This window comes from Aptenodytes forsteri, unplaced genomic scaffold, assembly GCF_000699145.1.
Source record: "Aptenodytes forsteri isolate BGI_AS27 unplaced genomic scaffold, ASM69914v1 Scaffold8, whole genome shotgun sequence".
Taxonomy (NCBI): domain Eukaryota; kingdom Metazoa; phylum Chordata; class Aves; order Sphenisciformes; family Spheniscidae; genus Aptenodytes; species Aptenodytes forsteri.
This window is the reverse complement of record NW_008796218.1, coordinates 9,435,302-9,457,541: the sequence shown is the minus strand read 5'-3', so window position 1 is coordinate 9,457,541 and position 22,240 is coordinate 9,435,302. Positions and strand designations below refer to the sequence as shown.

The following is a 22,240-nucleotide window of genomic DNA, read 5'->3' as shown; positions in this document are numbered from 1 at the left end:
GTCCTCAGACTACCCAGATGAGAATTAAAAAAAGACATGTTTGAACACGCATATTGTATTTGGGTTTAACTGGCATTCTGAATGGCAAAATACAGACTGAACTGCAATTAACCAGTTGTAATGGGCATAGTTTAAATTTTATTTGTTGTTTTATCCGAAGTGATAAGAAAAGCTCATATCATAGTCCTTTAATCATCTATCCACTGTATATCATTAACATTTGATTATACAAATTGCTTATAAACACTGTTCCACCTAATGATTTGAAAAATAAATCATGCACGTATAAGTTCACCTAGCGTGACTAAGAGTCAGCAGAGGATTATAGAGAAATAAGGAAGCTTATTATTTATTGCTACTTCTTATATTCCTTATAACGCTCATTTTTCTTGCATACTTGTTAGACATGTTCTCCTAATTGGTTGAATGCTGCATTTATCTTCCACTTCCTCTGTACTTTTAAGAAAGTAAGGTTCAGATATTTTCTTGCTTTACAAGTTTATCTATCCTTCCATAGCTGCATTTAACCATTTTAATAGAGAAAAGTGAGTATAGTTAACTCTTATTATAACAGAAAAGTGTACTATAAAGCCAAGGAGCTGTTAAATCTTTTGGGGAAGACATATGGAGGGCTGAGACATTATTTTAATTAAAAGAAAATAATGTAGGTCACATGGAAAACTATTTGTTATACCGTGGGTGCAAGCCGGTGACTTCAGAGCATTTGTGATACAGTGGAACTTTGGTGGCTCTGCGTTTAGGGAGCTGGGGTGTCAAAGGCACACCCAGAGGAGCTCACAGTCCTGTTCTAAAAAAAATGCTATTTTGGACACACATAATATTTTTATGTTACAACAGATTTTTGAAAGACATTTTCTATCCTTTAATACAGTAGCAGAACTGTGAATAGTATGGCCCTTGCAGAATATATTACATATTGAATCATTATATAGAATACATTATAAAATTAATAGCAATACTACTGCAGAAGAAGCATAACAGTACTGTAAGGCTCCACGGAGACACGATCTTTACTCACAAAGTTCAATATTCCTTCAACTTTAGATTATTTTCTTAAAAAGAAATCAATTGCTATCTATACTACAGATAAATTCTTCTGTCAGTATGCATGGTAATGCCATTAATGTTAGTTGATTTACTCCAAAGCTAAGATGCAAATAATTTCTTTGCTGTGTAACTATTCATTTAGTATATGGGACAATTTCATACATTTGACTTTCCTCAAGTGAGTAGTTATGTAAATAGAATTTGTGAGAGTACAGTCTCTCTCCATATAGTAAAGTGGATAGCACGAACAGTTCAAAAAGAATAACTGATTAAAAATGAAACTTAAATAACTATCATGCTAAGACAGTGTCAGACTGTTGCCTGAAGCAAACCTGAATGACCCTTTTAGGGATTCTTGGGAGGAAAAATAGCTTATGGTGTTAACTGCAGCTAATAGCTTACGATATCAACAGATCTTTGACTATAGTAGTGTGAACATTACTTGGCTAACACATGGTTGGGAAGTCAGCCATAAAACCCAAACTAGTCATTGCTTATAACAGCACCATTACTGTACCCATAGTGCACTGAATTCACAATAACATGATTTTCAATCAGTAACAGCTGCATCCAGGAAAATAAAACTTCCAGCAAAGAAATAATTAAATTTGTACCAGCCTGTCTCATTGATAACAAGTCATCATGAACAACTGAAAAGAAAAGGATATAAAATTGCTAGCAGCTAAAGCATGAAGAATTGAAACAAGGAATAGGCTGATGAACTTTCTGAGTTACAAATTTATTCTCAGTGACTTGCCATTGTAATGTAATGGGATGAGTGAAATGTGGTTATATTTGACATCTCACTGGATCTATGTTATCCTAAAAGCAATTATATGAGGTTTTTGCTGAAGAATTATGATGTGCTTTTCTCTTGACAGATGAGTTGATTTAAATTTTGAGATGCCTGAAAGTATTTTTTAAATCCCTAAGTGGCTCTCTCCAAGTACAGATATGCTTTTATAAGAATAAAAGTTGTAATGTTGTATCGTATGGCCCTTATTTTGCCTTAAATACATGCTCTGGGAATATTTTAAAAAGATTTTGTGTGGGGTACGTCTTGTCTAAACTTAAAACCCTGCTTTAATTCTATGGTGTATGAATTTATAACCGTGAACAGTCTTCATAATGAATAGCCACATAAGCTATCTACATCTGCAAGAAATACGCTGCAACAGGAGCAGATCTGTAGAGTGAAACAGTGCTGAGGAAGCGACACATTTTGGGCATGGGAGATTGCTTTGCGTGGCCCCCGCGCCGGTCGCATGGAGCGTGGCTGCCTGCCGGCAGTGGGAGCGCAGGGGAAAAGCTCCAGGCTAGATTGATTGGAAAGAAATCAGGTCTGCACTCTGAGATTGCTCCGGGGTATGAACCAAAGCACAATGGGAAATTCACCTCAGAAGTGCAACTCTGATTTTGACTAAAACACCTATATACTTGTCCCTCTGTGCTCGTATGGGATGCTGCACAGCGTCATTACGCACGTTACAATTCTGCACAGTGTCATTACACACATTACAATTCATTGCTGGCACAGAATAGTAGAAAGTGATTTCAGGATTTGCCTGAACAGAGGAAAATAGCATGCTCAATCATTTTCTTGTCTGAGTGAATTTGACCAATGGATTCATTTTTTTAACAAGTGCAAAATGTGGGAAACATTATGTATCAATTATAGTTCACCTTGTAGGATACTGATTACAATACCTTGTTTTCAGTTGGTTTAATTTCACTGCATGTTAAGTATTCAGATTGAAATTTTCATGCCAAGTTAGAGGAAAATACAATGTTTTACTTATGTTTAAAATGTTATAATAGCTGTTTAACTATGAAGGTCTTGTATTGCCACGTTTTGGAAAAATGACTTGATGATCAAAGAGTTGAAAAACTCATCCACATCTGACCAAGTTTAATGAATGTACAGAGATCTCAGTATTCCTGTGATCACTTGTTAACATCTGGTAGCTCATTATTTCTTCAGAAACTGACCTTATTTGAGATGCCATGTAAAGCATAAACGGATGAACAAAATCTTTGTGAAAGCTTCCACGATGGAAGCCAGTAAAATGCAGTGATAACAAAATCAGAAAGCAGAGCTCAGACTAATGGGGAAACATTTTCGGATTGCAGCCTTTTGTAATGCAAAACAATTTCTAATAGTTAAAAGGGATATATTTTGGTGAAACTGCAGGAAGAAGTGGAGGAAAACAGCACATATGAATTGGCATTTGCACACTATATCATGGCCAACAGTATTATTCTTGCAAGAAGTAATTAGGACTTGAGTTTATATAACACAGAGAGAGATGTAAATGTGAAACACTCATCCTTTAGTGATTCCACAATAAGTGATATTTTCCTTATATTAATTACAAGTTAAAAAATTATCTTGAAGTCCTAAAACTAAGAAATGGTCAAATTCCAACCTATTTTCTTAGAAACTAACTTCTTTAAAGTAAAAGCTTTCATAGGAAATATAACAAAGGCAAAATGAAGCCAGTTCTCAGAAGAAAAATACATTATCTGTAGAAGATATGCAACCACGTCAATTAAAGTAAATATCTTGTTCAGATTTATGTACTCAATTTTTTGGATGAGATCTCTTGTTATAGTCCTATATGGAAAAAATGCTTTCTCACAGAGTATTTGTTATGCGGTGATGATGAAAGTGCTTTGTCTTTAAAAAACTCAGGTTTCATGGTCAACTGCTCACAAGGGAACAGGAGTGTAATTTTAATAATTAATATTTCTGGGTTTAGACTTTTAAAAAATCTAGTTAGTCATAAGCTGCAGTAGTAACAATAAATTCTTGCAGAACTTTCTAGGCATTCTACTACCGCAAAGAGATATAGCCATAAAAAAAAAGAAAATACCACATTCTTGTACCTCTGTGCTTTTTAAGTGTAATCTTTTACTAGCATGGATATACTATTTGAGCCTTACAGTTAAAAGTCATATTAACTTAAGTAGTTTGATGACATGCATCCCAGGAATAGAATACGATGATAGCCTGCAAAGATTTCTGTTGCTTCCCCCCACCCCCAAATATAGTGTTCTGTAAAGTATGTATTTTTATTCTTGCATGACAACATTTTATTTTGATAGTGCCACTACAGCATGTGTGTCTACTTTTTATTTCTGTAAATCTCTGGAGGTATTTTTCCCCCTACAAATCCTTCTCTCTCTTGTTATCTCCCACTGTCACATTGTGCTGTCTATCTTAAAATGGGGTGAAAGTCAATATCGTCAGTCCAGATGTAAATGATGTTTCCTTCCACAAAATGACAGTATAGTACTAGGAAACATTTTCAAAGTTTGGAGATTTTGTGTACAAAATGAGAGGAATGAGAAGGCCAGACAGAGTTGCTTGTTTCTATGGAAACACGATGGTGTGTCTAGCTCAGCTATTTTCTCCTTTTATGATTTTATAGATAGATGGGATTAATCCAGTGAAGTTTAATATTGTCAAAAATAGAAGAATTCTACCCCAGTCTAATCAGAAATAATAATGCATAAAGGACAACCTCATATACAAAAAAATATATGGGGAAAAAGTCAGTTGTGACTTTTGATAACATGAAGGCAAATACATAAATCTCTCTGGAGCTGTGAAATAATTCTGAGTGCTCCAGCTTTGCATTTGGCTAATGCTTAAACTATATTTTAGGTCAGAAAACTTCCTTTGGTATATCCTTCCTTACTGCGGTATATCATTCCTCCACACTGTTGATGTGCCGTCTTAAGGACCACCATTTCCCTAAACCGTGAGGTGATCCCCGCTTGTATGACTTGAAGTACTTTGGAAGTTTCATAGAAGTGTCAGTAAACTCCTGACAGCTGTATGCAGGAGTAATTTATGTTGAATGAGCAGTTTATGCATCAGCAGAGCTAATCAAAACACTTTTGTTAAAAGGCTTTGACTTCAAAATGAATGCTTTCACATAAGAATTAGATCTAAATGGTAAATTTATGGTTTCACATTGAAAACAGAAAATCTTCCTAGTGTTTTTAGATTTTTAAATATAAATTCTAAATTTTATCCAAAAAGCAGAAATATTTGTTTCACCAAAACCAAAAGAACTACTTGAAGTAAATCTCAGACAAAACACATTTTAAAAATCCATATAAAATAATTGGCATTTTTACCAGTTTTTATAATTCATCTTAATTTGAGATTGGGTGTGACTGAGCTCAAAATGCATGTATATATCCAGATAATTAATGTAAGATAAAAGCTTTAATCATATGAATTTCCATTTTATTATTTTATTATTATTAATAAATAATATTATCAATATAACACCAATAATGCTATATTATACTTACATGATTGTAATAATATTATTAATAATAATAAACAATAGTATTAACAAGAATGAGTAAACCCAACACCACGCGCTGCCCTTGCAGCTTGGTACTCTATTTTAATGGCTCTACAGAGCTGCATGTAAATGAGAAAAGAACATAGTCTCTTATTTTTCACAGAAAACAGGACTAAATAATGCTGGGTTTATACTAGCAGCACAAGGCTGCAAATTTCTACCTCTCCTAGCATGAAGTCACACGCTATTGTAAAGTACCATGTTTACCTGAGTCTTTGCATATATAGTTATATACATATATTAAGTGTTGACTAAAAAAAACTAATCACAAAACTACACCATGCTTATAAAAAGAATGAATGTCTTAAGTGTTATGTGTATTATTGAGACTTAGTTAAACTTCATTGTTTGACAGATGGTCTGACACCCACATTAAGAAACTCATAATTCAATCTCAGAAAAGTAAGGAAGAACATATGTGTTTGTTGGAAAAGAAAAAAAAATTGTATCGATCATTTTTTTGTCAGAGCAAGCACATATGGCAGTTCCATTTTCTATCACTTACCATTTACTTTCTATTTAAAATTCAAATGTCACTAGGCAAGGAAAAAAGTTGGGTATTAAAACATAGAAAAGGTTTAACTAAGAACGATCACTGCAAGAACTTTATACTAATCGTTCATAGAAATTAATGGCCATGCAATTAAATCAAACTTACTCATCCTGTTCTGTCCTTGCTTTTGTTTTCTTTACATGTTCCTCCCATTGGTAGTTACTGGTTTATGATTATTTCCCAACCATCTGTTGTCTTCCCTTAAGCCAAAATAATTTCCCTTTATAATTTCATGAGTAATCATGTGTGCATTATTTTCACACAATTATATGTCTACTTACTAATCCTAGCTCCTCATTCTTGTGTAAATACTCACCAAGTAACTGGAACGACTTGACAGTTAAATTTCTAGTGAACAGAAATCCATATGCAAAATTTCAAACTTCCAATTGTTATCTGTTTGTATTGTTGTGAATGTAATGATAATTAAACATTTACTCTAATTCACATCTCCAGACACCAAAAGTCATATGTAGGTTAGATGGATATACATGCTGAATGAAATGGAATGTGTATCATATTAATAAAGGTGGTGAGATGTTGGATATCTTCAGAGACTACACTGGGACCGGGGAAATGTAATATGCAATTCTGAGCTTTTGACACTTGCAAAATAAATGGTTTGGAAATGCATGACAATAGTATTTTAAAATCTTTGAAAGGAATTTGAAGGAGTATCTACATTTTGTAGATATTCCAATAAATAACCTCATAGTAATTTTTGTTAAAAGGAGATATTTGCTGTATTCTAATTGTCAGAATAAATTAAATTAATAGCAAACCAGAGCTCATTGCTAAAACAGTCTCATAAATAAGTCTATGCTGTTTATCTGATATTGTTAATGGGAGAGGAAAGGATCAGAAATCTGGCTGTGATGGTTCTTATGCTGGGTTGAAGAACTGATCTCTCATCGCTGTTTCTAAGGACAAACAGTGCATGGCCAGGGCTTTGTAGATTAGCCAGGTGAAAAGGAGATACAAAGCAACAGTGCTCTTACAACATCCTATAGGATTTCCCATAGTAAATATAGCTGTAATTACTCTGGGCAGACAATCTGTAGCCCCAAAGCTCCTAGGAAGTGAAGGAGAGAGAAGTTTCCTGAATTCGTACAGGCAGAGTCCTTTGGCTTTGTAGTCAGCCTGGCCTGGATAAAATGCAGGAATGCCACATATTGCAAAAGGCTTCCTGAAACGTGGTTTGACTGTAAATGCACAGTAAGTGATCTAAAAAGTGACAGCAAGTTATTCTAAACAAGAGCAAATGTTGACAGCACCATTGGGATAACCACACCTAACCGCTTTGTGACAACCTGCAAAGAACACACACAAAAATCAGCAGTTTTCAGAAATTGCAATCCTAACTTGAGATATCTGAGAATTTTTTTTCAGTGCAGAAAGACTGTTCACATTTATTAATCATACCATTAAGGTATACCCATTCTGAAGGTATTCAATCAAATAGCTGGTATTTTAATGAAAAATATATCATTATTACCTAAAGTAGCATGCCAGGTACGTTTAGATGACAATATGAAAATGTCTGAAAGATATGCTGCACAAAGTCCCTTCCTTTTGTAATGCTTTTTAAAAATACTCAGATGAATGATATTTTCGAGCAGCATTTGTTCTGATTAGTGGTTTTAATGTCAGTGGTAATGACATAATCCCTTAGTTGTGTATGCAATTACATATCCATCTCTTTTAGCTGGTTATAGGCAATATTCTCATTTTAAGAGCTTACATACAGCAAAGACAGAGGTTGTTATGCAGGACTTTTTGTAGTCCAAAAGGTAAGTGGATAAGAATTTGTTGCGGCTTTCTTTATTCTTTCATTATGAAATAAAATAGCCAGACTCTTACTGTCACCTCCTCTGATTTGGTGCTCAGAGACAATAACAGCTTGGCTTTAAAGCATTTTTCAACTTTTTATATGGATGTCAGTTAAATTTCATTGACTCAGTGTTCATTTTATTGTAGTTTTCTTTTCCCTGGCTCTTCTGGGACATGCGCGTGTTTAAATTATTCATTAGGTTAAATGCTTACCTGCCCTGCATTTAAGCAGAACTTAAGAAGGATTCTCCCCCTCCTTCTGTGCAACTCTGAAATTCTGTTTTTATGTTCAGGTGTTGATATCTGCGCATAAAACTTTGTTGTCCATGTAATGGCCCTAATTCTTCTGCATCACTTCATAAATGGTTTTCTTAAGAATACGTCATCTAAATATGCCATCAAATTTGTTCTGTTAGTTGCAGACTTCTGGGAGAGTAGTATTTTCCATTCAATTTTAGATCTTAATTTTCTTCTTTTTCTTTTCTTTGAAGCTAGTGCACTTTTCAGGATGTTATGATTTTAAAGTTTATTCAATAAAACAGATGTTGTGTAGGTGCTGCTGGTAGGCAGGAGGTGCAGAGTTGGAAGTTCAAGGGTGTGAAATGTGTTTCCATGCTCATAATGTTATTTGTATCAATAGCAAAAAGTTCCAAAGATGAATAAATAGATTCTTTATCCTGGAAAGTGTATGTGATGTAGTGTAAGCCTCTAAAAAAGAAGGATGTCACTTTTGCTGACTAGAGGTATAATAGGAAATTCATTTACTATTTCCGTAAAATATGCAGTTTTCATGATCTCTGTAATAAGCTAAATTCTCAGCTTAAAAAAAATAGTGTTTTCACATCATCAGCACCACCTAGAACTGACACTACACCAGTGGCAATGTGGCCCACAGCACTCTCAACTACCTACCTCCTCCGATGGTCATCAGACTTGGATTGGTTTCTCTCGTGTTTACACTTTTTTCTTCCTATCTGAAAAGGCTACTACGTTATCCTTAGCACAAGCGAGATCAGATCCTGGTACGCTCAAATGAGTCTGGTATACAGACTCTAATAATAGCTTTAGGACAATTATACCTTAATACAGCTCTGTGAAGAAACCTGGAGAGGTTTAAGACATTTCAAACTACCATATGTGCCATATAGTTATTAAATCCATGGAATCAATCAGATTTTTTCCCCAGCATAAAATATATAAGACTACCTGAATTAGAATTTTATTTCAAACAGATATCATAACAATTAGTATTTTATGCTGTCCTGTTCTTTCTAATATGCCCACTTAATCACAACATTATTTTTCACCCACAACTGAAGTCAGAACTTGGATAACTGTGAAGCACTGCACAAATTCAATATTTCTGAAGATGTTTCAGGCTGTTGGCTTTTCCTCCACTGCTGTATGACAAGCATCTAATACATTGTTTTAATTTATTTGAAAAAATTATTTGCATTTGTGCTGCCATAGCTAGAATGACTTCTAGCAGCCAACCTGGTGAGTTTAACAGCTAGCAAGAGATTCTCTGCACTACACTGCACTTTGCAGTGGAAATACAGATGCTGTTCATGTTCAGATCTGTCCTTATATAATAGGCTTTTGTGTTGCTGCAAAATTCCTTATGCATGGGTGAGGCAAATGGCTTTCTTATACGAATATAGAACATATATCATCCAGTAGTAAAATTCACATTGATTCCAATGGCACAAACTCAACCCTATCAATGGTCTTATTTGTTGAGCTAGTTAGTATCACAGAGACAAAGAGTACATGCTTGGGCTGCCTTTTTCTACATCTTTTATGTGTATATTAATCAAATATTAAATCAAAAGTAACCTCAAAGTTTTATTCTGCAAAATATTATTCTTACTATTTCTCATCCAGTAACTCTCCACAACCACCTTCCTTACGTGTGCTCTATTACCTTTTACAGGGATATCAGTAGAACACAACAGTATTGATGCAACACTCAAAAATATGTCTTGCAGCAAGCTGAGTTTTCTGTTGGTTTGTCAAAGGCTTTCTTAACCCCCCCACCCCCAGCAGGGATAGCAACTAGACTGCCATTTAGGGAAAAAAAACTTATAAAGCAAAATCATGTTTGTGCTCTTTTAACCTTAAAAAAACCAAACAAACACAAAAACAGAGGGGAAAAAAGAGCATTCGTTTACGCTGCTCAGTGTATTGCATCCCTATAGCTGGAGATCCAAAGCTTGCTAGCAAAAATAAAATAGAATAAAAATAAAGAAAGCAGAAAACATTAGGATGCAGGACACTATCTAGTACTTTGCTTCACTCTGTACTACGTGACAGGAATTGTCAGCAGGCTGATCAGGCTCACAGTGGAAAAGTACTGTCTGCTTCAGGCAACGAAAGCAGGATTTCCCAGCCCCGTGGGGCTCACAAGGTTGTCACCTAGAACTTACCTAATGTTTAGGATTTGCTTTGCAACTCATATTCGCCACTGTTTTTACGCATGTACATTTGTAGGGGAAGGAAAAGGGACCTATTTTTCTCTTACAGCAAATTCACATCGGTTACAAACTTCAGGCTTTTTCTGTGGGCATTACCAAACATGATCTACCTGTCACAGAAGAAAACTTTCTTAAAATTTAAAAGCCTTAAAATGGCAATATATACTTGTATTGAAAGCAGAGATAAAGAAGATGATCTACATCCCTATTTTATCAGGTGTGTTGACAATACAGAAGTGAAAAAGGTAGGTTTTAGGGTGCACTTGAGTACCTTTTTACACTAGTTTCCTTCAGGGACATCCATAGGCCAATCTTCGGACACTTGAGCCAGATGTGTTGTTGAGATATGCAGGGAAGGATTTAGGTTCCTGCCAGCTTCATAAATTCATCATTCATGTGGATACTGGAAACATTTGAAATTTGTCATTTTATTAAAAAAAAACCAACCCACAAACAAAAGAAACCACCGAAGCTCTCTATTGTATAAGCCCAATCAGTGCCTATCCCTACGCCTAGGTAGTAGTTATCAACTGAGCCTTAGATCAGCCCATTTCTCTTCCTTAATTACAGCAACTCAAGAAGGACTGTGAATGTTGAATTTTGGGCAACATTACATAATTGTGGTTCAAATTTGTACACATACTGCTTACAAGTATCCATGCAGAAATTGTTAATAGAATAAAGTAGCAAGTACAACAAATACATTTTATGATAATATATATTTTAAATACTTCATTCTTAAACACTGCATATAAAAATTTTTAAAATGTCCAACCTGGCATGTTGTGCTGCACTGCAGACAAAGTGTAGGTGCACTGTGTACGTATCTGCACAAGAGTGGAGGAAGGAAGAGGAGAAAACTTGCCTCCATTCGTCCTCTATTAATCTTTATATTTCTGTGTTAAGCAGTTATGGGATAAAATACAGTAAAATGGCCATGAAACTAGCTATCTGTCTTAAAGGAGCAGAAGATAGGTAATTTTTGTGAAGTGCTCTGAAATTGGAAAATTATGGGAGGCTCAGGTTTCCTGATATAATTTAACACATGCAAAGGCTTGTAGGCAAAGAGTATCTCCTACTGAAGTGTTCCTTTACACAGTTTCAGTATTGATACAGTTAGTTATAATGTAAATACACAATTTTTATTTATATTAATAACATGATTAATATTTACTTTCCTGACAAAGCATTCAAAGCCTTAATTGTACGTGCCTATCACAAGAATAACAGGTGACAAAAGATTCCCATTATAATGTGCCTAAAGTAGTCAAGTGATTTCCAACCCTCTGCCTTTAAAGGGTATGATTGTGTCTGCCTCTCTTGTCTTTCCTGAGAGCAGGTGTGCACAGAGCATTGAAATGTAATGTCACGCAATACATACCAACTAACTTAGTATCGGCTCCGGTGCCAGGCGCAGTAGTGGGCAGCTCCACACCGCCCTTGCTTTTCTCCTGAAAGAGCTGACCTGCGCCTCTATTCTGCAATGTCCGTATTAGACATATCCTTAATATAAAGATCAGGTATACAAACACACAGCGCTTTGTTATTTTTACTGTGTACTGTTTAGACTTCTGCTGTGTACTCTTTTAAATATAAAATTCCTATAGGGAATTCTTAGAGACCCTTACAGTGCAGTAAATCCTTTAGTTAATTGAAGTCAGTTAGCAGGCTTTTTTAAGACTAATCACTGCTAGGTACTTGACAAATATACCAGGATACTGTATTCACAAAGCGAAGTTGATACCGTCATTCATTATTTTATTACTTTACATTAGACAAATTGCTCCATTGAAATCAGAGTTCTATCTGTCATGGAAAAAAAAATTCATTTGCATCTCTTTCTGGGAAAGGCAGGATTAATGTCATCAAACACTTAGAAACTCTTCTACTCAGAGACTTTAATTCAATGTAAGATAATTTACACAGTAAGAAACAGCTTCTAAAGACTCCGGAACAGAAGTGGCCGGAACATTTTACCCATTAGCAAATGCCTACTTCTGCAACTTGCCTCTTGAAGGGGAACTAGATACACTAACTTAGACATCTTACATTTGAAACTGCGTGATAACTACTCAAAATCATTGTCTTCGGGCTGTTCTGTTTTCCCTAACATGCTGAGAATGCTATGAGACAGAAAAAAATTCACAAATGAAATGCCACAGTTTTACAGGGATGCAAGCATTTATAGGAAGAATAAACTCCTTATGACTAGAGACAAACAGTGTATGTGCATTATATATATACAGCTACCTAACTGAAAAAGAGAAGATGAATAACACTGTAAAAATCCCTTATATTAAAAACAATCATGGTTTTTAGGTGCTCATAAAGCAGTGTGTTTTGGCATAAAATTGAAAAAAAAAAACAACTTGAGTCTATATTGATCCAAGTCCTGTAACTGAAGAAAACTTGGGTTGACATCAGACCAGTATTTGGTAGAGCAGAATTGCCAAAATCATATTTTAAATCACTCCACATTTGTTGTTGCTCATGAGAAGGATGCCATGAAGAGGTCCAGGTTTTCATCTGTGAACAGAAACCTCCAGTTCAGCCCTGATTTTATTTTCTGTTTGCAAAGGAATGTGATAGTTGCTCATCAGCATCGCAGAGCACTGCATGATTCAGCACGAGTTCTTCCTAAGGGAACGGCTGACAAAGGCTGGATGAATAGAGGTGTTTTCACATACACTGGCAGAAACCTGCAAAAGTCTTGGCTGAACTCGCTAGGGCTGGCAATGGCCATTAATCTCTCACTTACATAAGCACTAAAACTCTATTAATGAGTGCTTTTTTGCACACATACACACAGTAGCACTTCCAAGCACTCTGGCATTGGAATTTGTATTATCTTTGGGGGGGAGGTCAAAAGTATTCCAGCAATCAAAACCTCAGGGTATTTCCCTGCTATTTTACTTCAAATTTTTGTAAGTTTCATGAAAGATTCTTTTATTATTATTATTATTATTATTATTATTATTATACAACTAAGACATAAGCATGCTGCTGCAGCTCTTTATTGCTACATCTCTCTCACCCATTAAACTGTAAAGCTCCTTGAATGATATCAGAGCTGTTTCTCAGATGGTACATGGAGACTAAAAATACAGAGTGCTGAGCAGGAGTCCTCTCCCTGTCCTGCTTCTCCATCTCCACATTCCACATACACAGTGTCATGCCAGTGTTCAGGATTTCTCAGTTTGAAGCACCAGTTTCATTGCCCTCTAACAGCAAACTTGAATTCAGTTGTTAATAGTCTTCCTACGGCCAATTTTCAGGAGAGCTGCTCCCTCTGCTGAGTTTTCTGTCGATCGTCACCGGCACCTGATGTCCTTCCTCACCATGCTTGGCCCCAGCCCGGACTGGAATGTGGGTCTCTCTGCTGAAGACCTCTGTACCAAGGACTGCGGCTGGGTTCAGAAAGTTGTTCAGGATTTAATACCCTGGGATGCTGGCACAGACAGTGGCGTTACCTATGAGGTACGTGGACTATTTGTAATATATTCAAAACATAAAGTTTACCTTAAAGCAGTGAAGGAGGAAAGCTATTTGATCCATGGTAATGCCATATATGCCTTTATACTACTCTAGTAAACATTGTGCTTATAATGAATTAAAACTCATTTAGACAGATGCTAGCTGGTTACTGTCGGTCATTGTGTCTGAATTCCCTGAGCATTGTTATTAATGGGGTAATATTACATTCACCTGGGATATTATTATATTCACCTGTTAAATAAATGGAAGACTTCGTTTGCTCAAAACTAAGCATTAAGGTGTCCAAGCCCTTTGATACAAATCTGTGTGCCATCAGCAGCCGCATCAACTTGAGTTTTCTACTGTTTCAACCCAATGCCAACTATTCTGCTTGGCACAGAGAACTTACCTATTCCTTACAGCAGGGGTTAAAACTCTTGACTTCTCCTCACTACAAGACTCTCAAATCATCCATTTTCTCTGTCTCCATCACTCTCTCAGTCTAGGAAGAGATTCACATCATCCTCAGGTAAAGTCCTGGTTTTGACCAAATGAGTTATGTCAAATTACTGAATGGGTTAGGTCTCCATAGGTGACAAGTGTACCTACAGTATGTGTCTATACAGACAGTATAGACACTGAAGTTGGGCAAGACTAGTCACATCCTCAAATACCACATATATTCCACATATTCCATATACCACACTTATTTTCAGATGACAGAAGATGGCTGGTTTATTTCATTCAGACCTGGTCTCTTTAGAACCTAAGGAATTTCTCCACTTATAATGTAGCTCTGGAGGCATACTGAATAATTTTTTTATTAATGTAATCTAAACACACAACAAGGCATACATCTTATTGTGAACCCAGCTTTAGGGTTGAATCCCAAAGTGTTAGAAAAGTGCTTCCTGAAAAAAAAAAACCAACACCTTACCATTAAGTATGAATGTACCGAGTTCATCTTATATTGGAATTTCCCAATTTAGCATTTTGGAGAAGTTTTAATTTCTGCAGATGAATTATATTATTAATCATAATTATTAGTTTCTTTTTTAACTTTTTTTTTCTTTTTGATTGCAGTCTCCTAACAAGCCTACAGTGCCTCAAGAGAAGATCAGACCACTTACAAGCTTAGATCATCCTCAAAGTCCATTTTATGATCCAGAAGGAGGATCTATCAAGCTGGTAGCCAGAGTTGTCATTGAAAGAATTGCACGCAAGGTATAATATATATAGATAAAATTCTCAAGCAAGTAAAAAAACCCACTTCATAAACCAAAAAACCAGTCCTTCCTGTCCCCTCCCTCCAAATCGACACTCCTTAACCTACCCACAACAAAGATAATGGCAGAAAAGATCTAAAACTGTTTCTTAAATTTAAAACTGTCTTAAGGTATTATTTCTTCTACTTCTGGTAATTGCTGCATCTGCTTAATTGGGGATTTTTTTAAAAGTATGCATAGGAATTAGAAGAGGAAAAAGTGCTGCAGATGCAATAGTGCCTCACAGTATACTGTTTTAGCCATTCTCGCTGCATATATGTATGAGTTTCCTATATCCAATCTCCACAACAATTTCTTTGCAGGGGGAGCAATGCAATATCGTACCTGATAACATAGATGATATTGTGGCAGACCTAGCCCCAGAGGAAAAAGAAGAAGGTACTTTTTAAATTAGTTTGTGCTGCAATAATTTATATTTTGTTCCATTCTCCACTGTCATTTCTAGATAAAGTACAAAACTGACTTAGGAGCAAAAGTCCCACTCAGTGCCAAAAAGTGATTTAGGTTTTCATCTGTTGCGGTATCTGCTATTAGCCTTCCCTTATACAGCAAAGAAATTGCATGTATACCTGGAAGATGACAATAACAATAAAAGCAATAAGAGAAGACTTTTGGGGTTCAAATAAAAAGATATTTTTTTTTTTTTAATGAAAGTTGGCAGTTGGTCTTCTTTTTTTTTCCTTTGGGTTTAAAACAGAGAAGATAGAGTGCAGGAGGAAAGAATGTATCCTATTAGCATCCAAAGCGATCACCAGTCAAGTAAAGAGAAGCAAATGGAGGACAATCTATTTTTAACATTCACTGCCTTTTCTTACTTTTTAGATGATACCCCTGAGACCTGCATATATTCAAACTGGTCCCCATGGTCAGCCTGCAGCTCTTCTACCTGTGAAAAGGGCAAGAGGATGAGGCAGAGAATGCTTAAAGCTCAGTTAGACCTCAGTGTGCCCTGTCCAGATACCCAAGACTTCCAGCCATGCATGGGTCCAGGCTGCAGTGATGAAGGTAACCAAAAGGAAAGGGTGGAGAAGAACACCTTGTAGTGTTTACTTTTCCTTTAAAGTTCTTAAAGCTGCTGGTTGCTGTATGACTTGGGTTATGGCAAACAGAGGAATAATTGCTGAAGAATACAAATTGAAGCTGTCTCTGCTCAATTCTGCAGTTCATCTGAGTCGGTGCATGAAGTACACAGGAGTATAAAGGAGTAAAGTAAGCAATAGAGGAGAGGATAGAATGTGAGAGGCAGCATAAAAGTGATACTGCACACCAATGGGTAACTACAGATTTATCAGCAAGTATGTTAATATTAGCAATTGAAATGGTTCTCTGTATTTTAGATGGTTCCACTTGCATGATGTCTGACTGGATTACATGGTCCCCCTGTAGTGTTTCCTGTGGGATGGGAACGCGATCTAGAGAGAGATATGTAAAACAATTCCCTGAAGATGGCTCTATGTGCAAAGTGCCTACTGAAGAGACTGAGAAATGTATTGTAAATGAGGAATGCTGTAAGTATTTTATTTAGCTTTTTAAAATCCAGCACTGCCCAAAACATTGTTTTATATGAGCTCTACTAGTGAATGATTTTCTCGGTCCATTTTGAATAGCCCCTAGCAGCTGCCTTGTCACTGAATGGGGAGAGTGGGATGAATGCAGTGCTAGCTGTGGCACGGGGATGAAGAGACGACACAGGATGATCAAGATGACTCCCGCTGATGGATCCATGTGCAAGGCCGAAACTACAGAGGCAGAGAAATGCATGATGCCTGAATGCCGTAAGTGTCCATGAGTTTATCTCCTCTGGTATAGAGGCATCATTTCTGACACGTTGCTCCGTCACACAAAGAATATAGCTAAAACAGAAGCAACGTTGCTTTTTCTTGTTCTCCTTAAAATTAGATCCCTTAGGGAATGTGCATTAAATACCACGTTCACCAACAGAATGAGTATCAGTAAAAAGCATTCAGTGGTATGCTATTACTCTATTACCCATACAGTGATGTGTATATTAGCAAGCCATACATAAGCAACTCTAATTTATGGAATATGAGGTATATTTAATCATAAGGCTAGAATAAAACAGTGCCCTCTCCTTTTAGCCCATGAACAGTTCAGAAATTGAGGTGCTCCTTTTGTGCAGTCAGCCAATCTCACCCTTACTGTGACTATTAATATTGTTTTTAATTTCTTAAGAAATGTTAAGATTTTCATCAAAGACAGAAAGAATTAAGTTTAAAAATATTTTTGGTAAACAAAATGTAGAAGTATCACATTTTAGACTATATCAATTTGACTTCCAGTTCTGTCCACAGCAACAATCCAGGTTTTTTTTATAGGAGTTATGATTGAAACATACCTCCTCAAACTGTTTATTCCCTGGAAGCACTGGGACTCTGCAGATATGAATAAGATATAGAAAAAGATAGCAAAGAAAGGGTATTAAAACCAAGCAAACCTTCCAATTTAATATAGTGTTTTCTGAGCTTCTTCAGCAACATCATTCAGCTGGTGATTCATTTTGTCCAAAGTGACAACAAAGTATAATTGGTTGATGACAGATAAAACATAGTACATTTTCCACCTGTATTATTTTCAAAGTGTATAGCTTCACAATTTATATATAACAAGACTTCATTACCTTTTCATTTTCATATTAGATACTATCCCCTGTCTACTCTCTCCTTGGTCTGAATGGAGTGACTGCAGTGTAACATGTGGGAAGGGAATGCGAACTCGGCAAAGGATGCTGAAATCTGCTGCTGAGCTTGGAGACTGCAATGAGGAGCTGGAACAAGCAGAAAAATGCATGCTGCCCGAATGCCGTAAGTGTGGGAAACTCTCTGGAAAGAGGAGCCTAACTATGTGTGTCACAGTCTATGGGTCAAAACTCTATCACCATTTTATAGCATCACTTCTTAGATAGGAGTGATATCAACTGTGGATTATTTTGTTTTAAATTTTTGTATTACTATTATTATTGTGCACTTTGAGCTATTGAGAGCTGGAATATGTCCATGTCTTAATTTCAGCTTGCCTTACTTAACCCTACGCTGATGACCAATATTGCTTTGGGTATAGGGTTTCTGCATATTTAACACACTACAACCTCAGGCAACAGTTTGTGCACTTCCCAATAGTAAATAAGTCAGAATTATAAAACCTATTTTTTACTCAAATGCAGAATGTGTGCTAGGAAGGAAGGAAGGAAGGAAGGAAAGAAGGATTAAAATTGCCTGTGTGACTCTTTTAGCTCACAGAAAGAACACAAAAGAGGCTCACTCCACCTTTGATACATCTCTGAACTGTATCGTAGCCTTTTCACTGATCTACATCCCTTTGCAACCTGGAATATCATATTAGCCAGCAGATGGTGTGGAGACAGCTGCATTGATTTTTTACCTTACTCCACTAAAATCCTCCTCTTCTTGGGTGGTGCAAATTTCTAGTTGCTTTGCAGTCTTTGTGAAGCGTGATAGCCTAAGGCACTGCTGAATGAATAAGATATGATTGCTTTTAGTGTCCTGTTGCCAGCTGGTTTATGAGGCTTTATAACTAATTACATTATTTTTCACAGAAAGTATTGGTTAAAAAGGCTTTTACACTGTAATTTGCTAATTCAGCTTTTTAAACAATGTGAAATATCATTTTGATTATTATTCACTGGGGCTGTAAATTTTAAGCAGTGCTGAAAGATGAAAACTTTTAAGACTTAATGGTATTAGTGAATCTTGCTTATTGCATAACACTACCCGTAAAGCAAGGCTTAGATCTCAGAGGTATCAGATTCTTTGTAAATATAACTCAATTTTTAACAGCTTTTCATTATAAAACAGACATATGGGTGGGAAAATTGAAGAAGGCACAGGAGAATTAGTTATTCTCTTTGTAATTTTAGTGATCTGCCAGTACCACTCTTCAAAAAGAAATTGAGGAAAGTGTCAAATAATAATTCTGCTAGAAATGGACTCAGAACATTTTGACTTGTAGCCTCACAACATTTGCTGAAAAGACTGGAGGCTTAAGTTGCGTTCATGTATTTAGGATGTAAAAACTCATTAGGCACATCTGTGTTTTTCTTCTTGACCTTATGGTTAGATCTCACGGCTTTCATGTAATATTTCTCATTCTTTGCAGCCATCGACTGTGAACTAACAGAGTGGTCCCAGTGGTCCGAATGTAATACCTCATGTGGAAAGGGCCATATGATCAGGACAAGAATGATTAAAATAGAACCACAGTTTGGAGGAACAGCATGCCCAGAAACTGTCCAACGTACAAAATGTCGAGTAAGGAAATGCCTGAGAGGCCCAGGTATGGAAAAAAGGCGCTGGAAAGAAGCCCGGGAGAAAAGGAGAAGCGAACAAGCAAAAAAAAATATAGATAGTGAGCAATATCCAGGTGAGTGGGAAACCATTTTTTAGTATGCTCATGTCTGTCTGCCTTTTCTGCATAACAGGAGTTTGTGAGCAGCTCCACTTCATGCTGTGAGAACATTTTCAGCATTTTAGTCTAGGGAAAGTTTTAGCAATAAAGTAAAGCATAGCCACTTTCGATGTTTGCCTGTCACCAAAAATCTGTGACCTAAGTTTAGGGCACAGTGGAGAAAGGCTTACATCTGTCCATGTCCCATCACTGAAAATATTTTAGCTTCTTCACTACCAAGTGTGGAATGTGAAAATTTAACAGTTTCTTAATTTTATCTGTCTTTCATAATGTAGACAGTAAATTTCTTTTTTAATATGTTTTTTCAGTTTGACAAATGCACCTTGATTATACTTAACTGGGGTTTCTTAATTCCTACTGTAATAAACTAGGCAATATGCTATCTTAGATTCAAAACATGTAAGTGTGCACACTTGCATAGTGGTACACATACTGAGATATGGAGGTTAGACTGAAATACTAAAAACTTAATCAAATGACTTATTTTTTCAGTTTGTAGGCTGAAACCATGGACTGCTTGGACAGAATGTTCTACGCTCTGTGGAGGTGGAATTCAGGAACGCTACATGATGGTAAAGAAGAGGTCCAAAAGTACTCAGTTTGCTAGTTGCAAAGACAAAAAGGAGCTAAGAGCATGTAATGTTCATCCTTGTTAACAAAACACAAGGCTTCCAAGTGATGCACTCTGAGCTAAATGGAAAGTCAACCTTGGTTTGGTTTTTAAAACACAAAAAATATAAAGTGTATATTAGTTTTCATTTTTGCAGTGTGGTTTGCTTTTTAGTCTTGCTGGTGCAAGAACATATTTTATAAATATTTCCTCACAGATTTATGCTGAGAGTAAATCTTTGGTACTCCAGCCAGCCCTTAATGCATAAAAATAGTAAGTCATTATGAGTCATTTAACTAAAATACAGACATATCTGTGGACATGGAATAGCCATATAGAAATACTACTTGTAAAGACATGGGATGCATGCATATTAACATAACTAAGTTAAAGTGACACGTTTCATATGTGGGAGGATTTGTCTCTCGATTTGATTTTGAAAATCCAAAGCAGTGCCTACATGATTACACAACTATGCCAAGGAGCAATTTCATTAATGCTGGTTCAATAATATTAAAGGTGCATGTTTATCTTTTTACACTATTGGGTTAAGCTGATAGTTATAATATTTATCCTATATACTTTTCTTCACATGGATGCTGTGGTCCATGCAAATGGTCTTTGTTTCTTTAAAACTTAAAAAGGAAATGATTTGTGGAGCTCAATAGTGATGTCTGCCCACTACATAGTCAAATTCAAAACAGCACACAAAGAAAATGTGTGAATGTCATCATATATTTAGATGCCATATTCTTATATTGGGTCTATCCACTGCCTCTCAAAATCGATACAGAACTAATAGAAATTGGTCCAAACACAGAGAGTTGCAATAGCTGTGTCACGGAAAGACTTCCACATGAGAGACACTAAAAAATTAGATTCGGTTTCGTGAGGCTGTTAATCAATCACAAGTGAAGAGAGAAAGAGGTTTATAACATAATAGAAATGGTAGCGAAAAGGTGAGCCAAGTTCCCATGCATCCCTTATAACAAACAAAGGGAAGGGAGCCTCTGAAATGAAACAATGACAGCCTCTTAAAATACTAAATACAGATTGACACAAGAATATATTTATAGCAGTGTTGTTTATGGTTTTTTACTCAGAGTATAGGAGGATCTAAAAATTACTAAATGTGTGATAATTACTCATTTGTACCCATACTAGCCAGGATAAATATTTTCCCTGACCACCCGAGTGATCAGCAAACTGCCTGAGATTAGAAAATAGCTCCTTACCATTCTAATCGCTTTTATTTTACACCATCTCCTGCAGAGTTTAGCTCTTATCCCTACGTGTAACCAGGTGTAGGACCAGCGAGACCTTGGGCTTCACTTGCTATTGGAATATAATACTGTAAGTTTAACACATTAACATTAAAGATGAGAGATGAAGGAGATGGGTTATCTTTTGGTCCAGGAAAGGCAGCATACACCTATGTCTCTACATAAGTAATAACAATGCACTGAAAATAAAGACTGTTGATGCTGACTCTTAAAACAAGCTTGAGAGAAATGAATGGAGAAAAACTTTTTCATAGTCTCTTTAAATCAGCCTTAACTAATTTACTCACTTCCTTAACACTTGGTCACAATCCTGAGAACCTGACACCCAGGTTTTAAGTGTCCGCATTTGACCTGAACCACAACCCGCTGAGGCTGTTCAACTTCACCATCACTACCCTGGGAATCCTCTCATTACCTCCCTGTACCTGAACGGGCTAGACGGGCTAGTCACATTACACTGTAGGGCTTTTCATCATCATTTCTCCACTGAACACTGCAAGGGCTGCTCAGGAATTCCACAGCTGTTGCATCCCACCCCCTCAAGGTATTTTACTGCTTTTTTTTAGATCTGGAATGAAGGGAGGGCCAGGGAAAAAATGGAGACAACCGCAGTGTTAAGCCTCTCCCGCCGCTGCTAAATGAAATGGGTGCAAGCCCATAGTGAACCAAACCAGGAGAAAAATGAATACAACAAGGGTCAATGCTAAAACCAAACATTTTATATTTTGTACAGCTTGGCTCATTTAATAATATTAATTCAGATAGTTTGCTTCCTTGTGCCTGTTGAAAAATTCTGCAGTTTATGTCTCTATAGCACTGTCATTACAGTGTAGCAGC

General features: G+C 36.3%; 1 protein-coding gene across 1 annotated transcript in view; it reads left to right on the top strand.

Moving 5' to 3' along the window:
- The window catches only part of SPON1 (spondin 1), a 211,690-nt gene extending 190,550 nt beyond the window's left edge, over positions 1 to 21,140 (top strand). The window contains exons 8-16 of the mRNA XM_009288849.2: positions 13,583 to 13,784; positions 14,865 to 15,005; positions 15,370 to 15,445; positions 15,890 to 16,072; positions 16,405 to 16,575; positions 16,675 to 16,842; positions 17,725 to 17,889; positions 19,202 to 19,465; positions 20,003 to 21,140. Of these exons, the coding sequence (XP_009287124.1) occupies positions 13,583 to 13,784; positions 14,865 to 15,005; positions 15,370 to 15,445; positions 15,890 to 16,072; positions 16,405 to 16,575; positions 16,675 to 16,842; positions 17,725 to 17,889; positions 19,202 to 19,465; positions 20,003 to 20,166 (1,534 nt within the window). The 3' untranslated portion in view covers positions 20,167 to 21,140. The remainder of the gene's footprint in view (positions 1 to 13,582; positions 13,785 to 14,864; positions 15,006 to 15,369; positions 15,446 to 15,889; positions 16,073 to 16,404; positions 16,576 to 16,674; positions 16,843 to 17,724; positions 17,890 to 19,201; positions 19,466 to 20,002) is intronic.
- Positions 21,141 to 22,240: the final 1,100 nt, after the last annotated feature.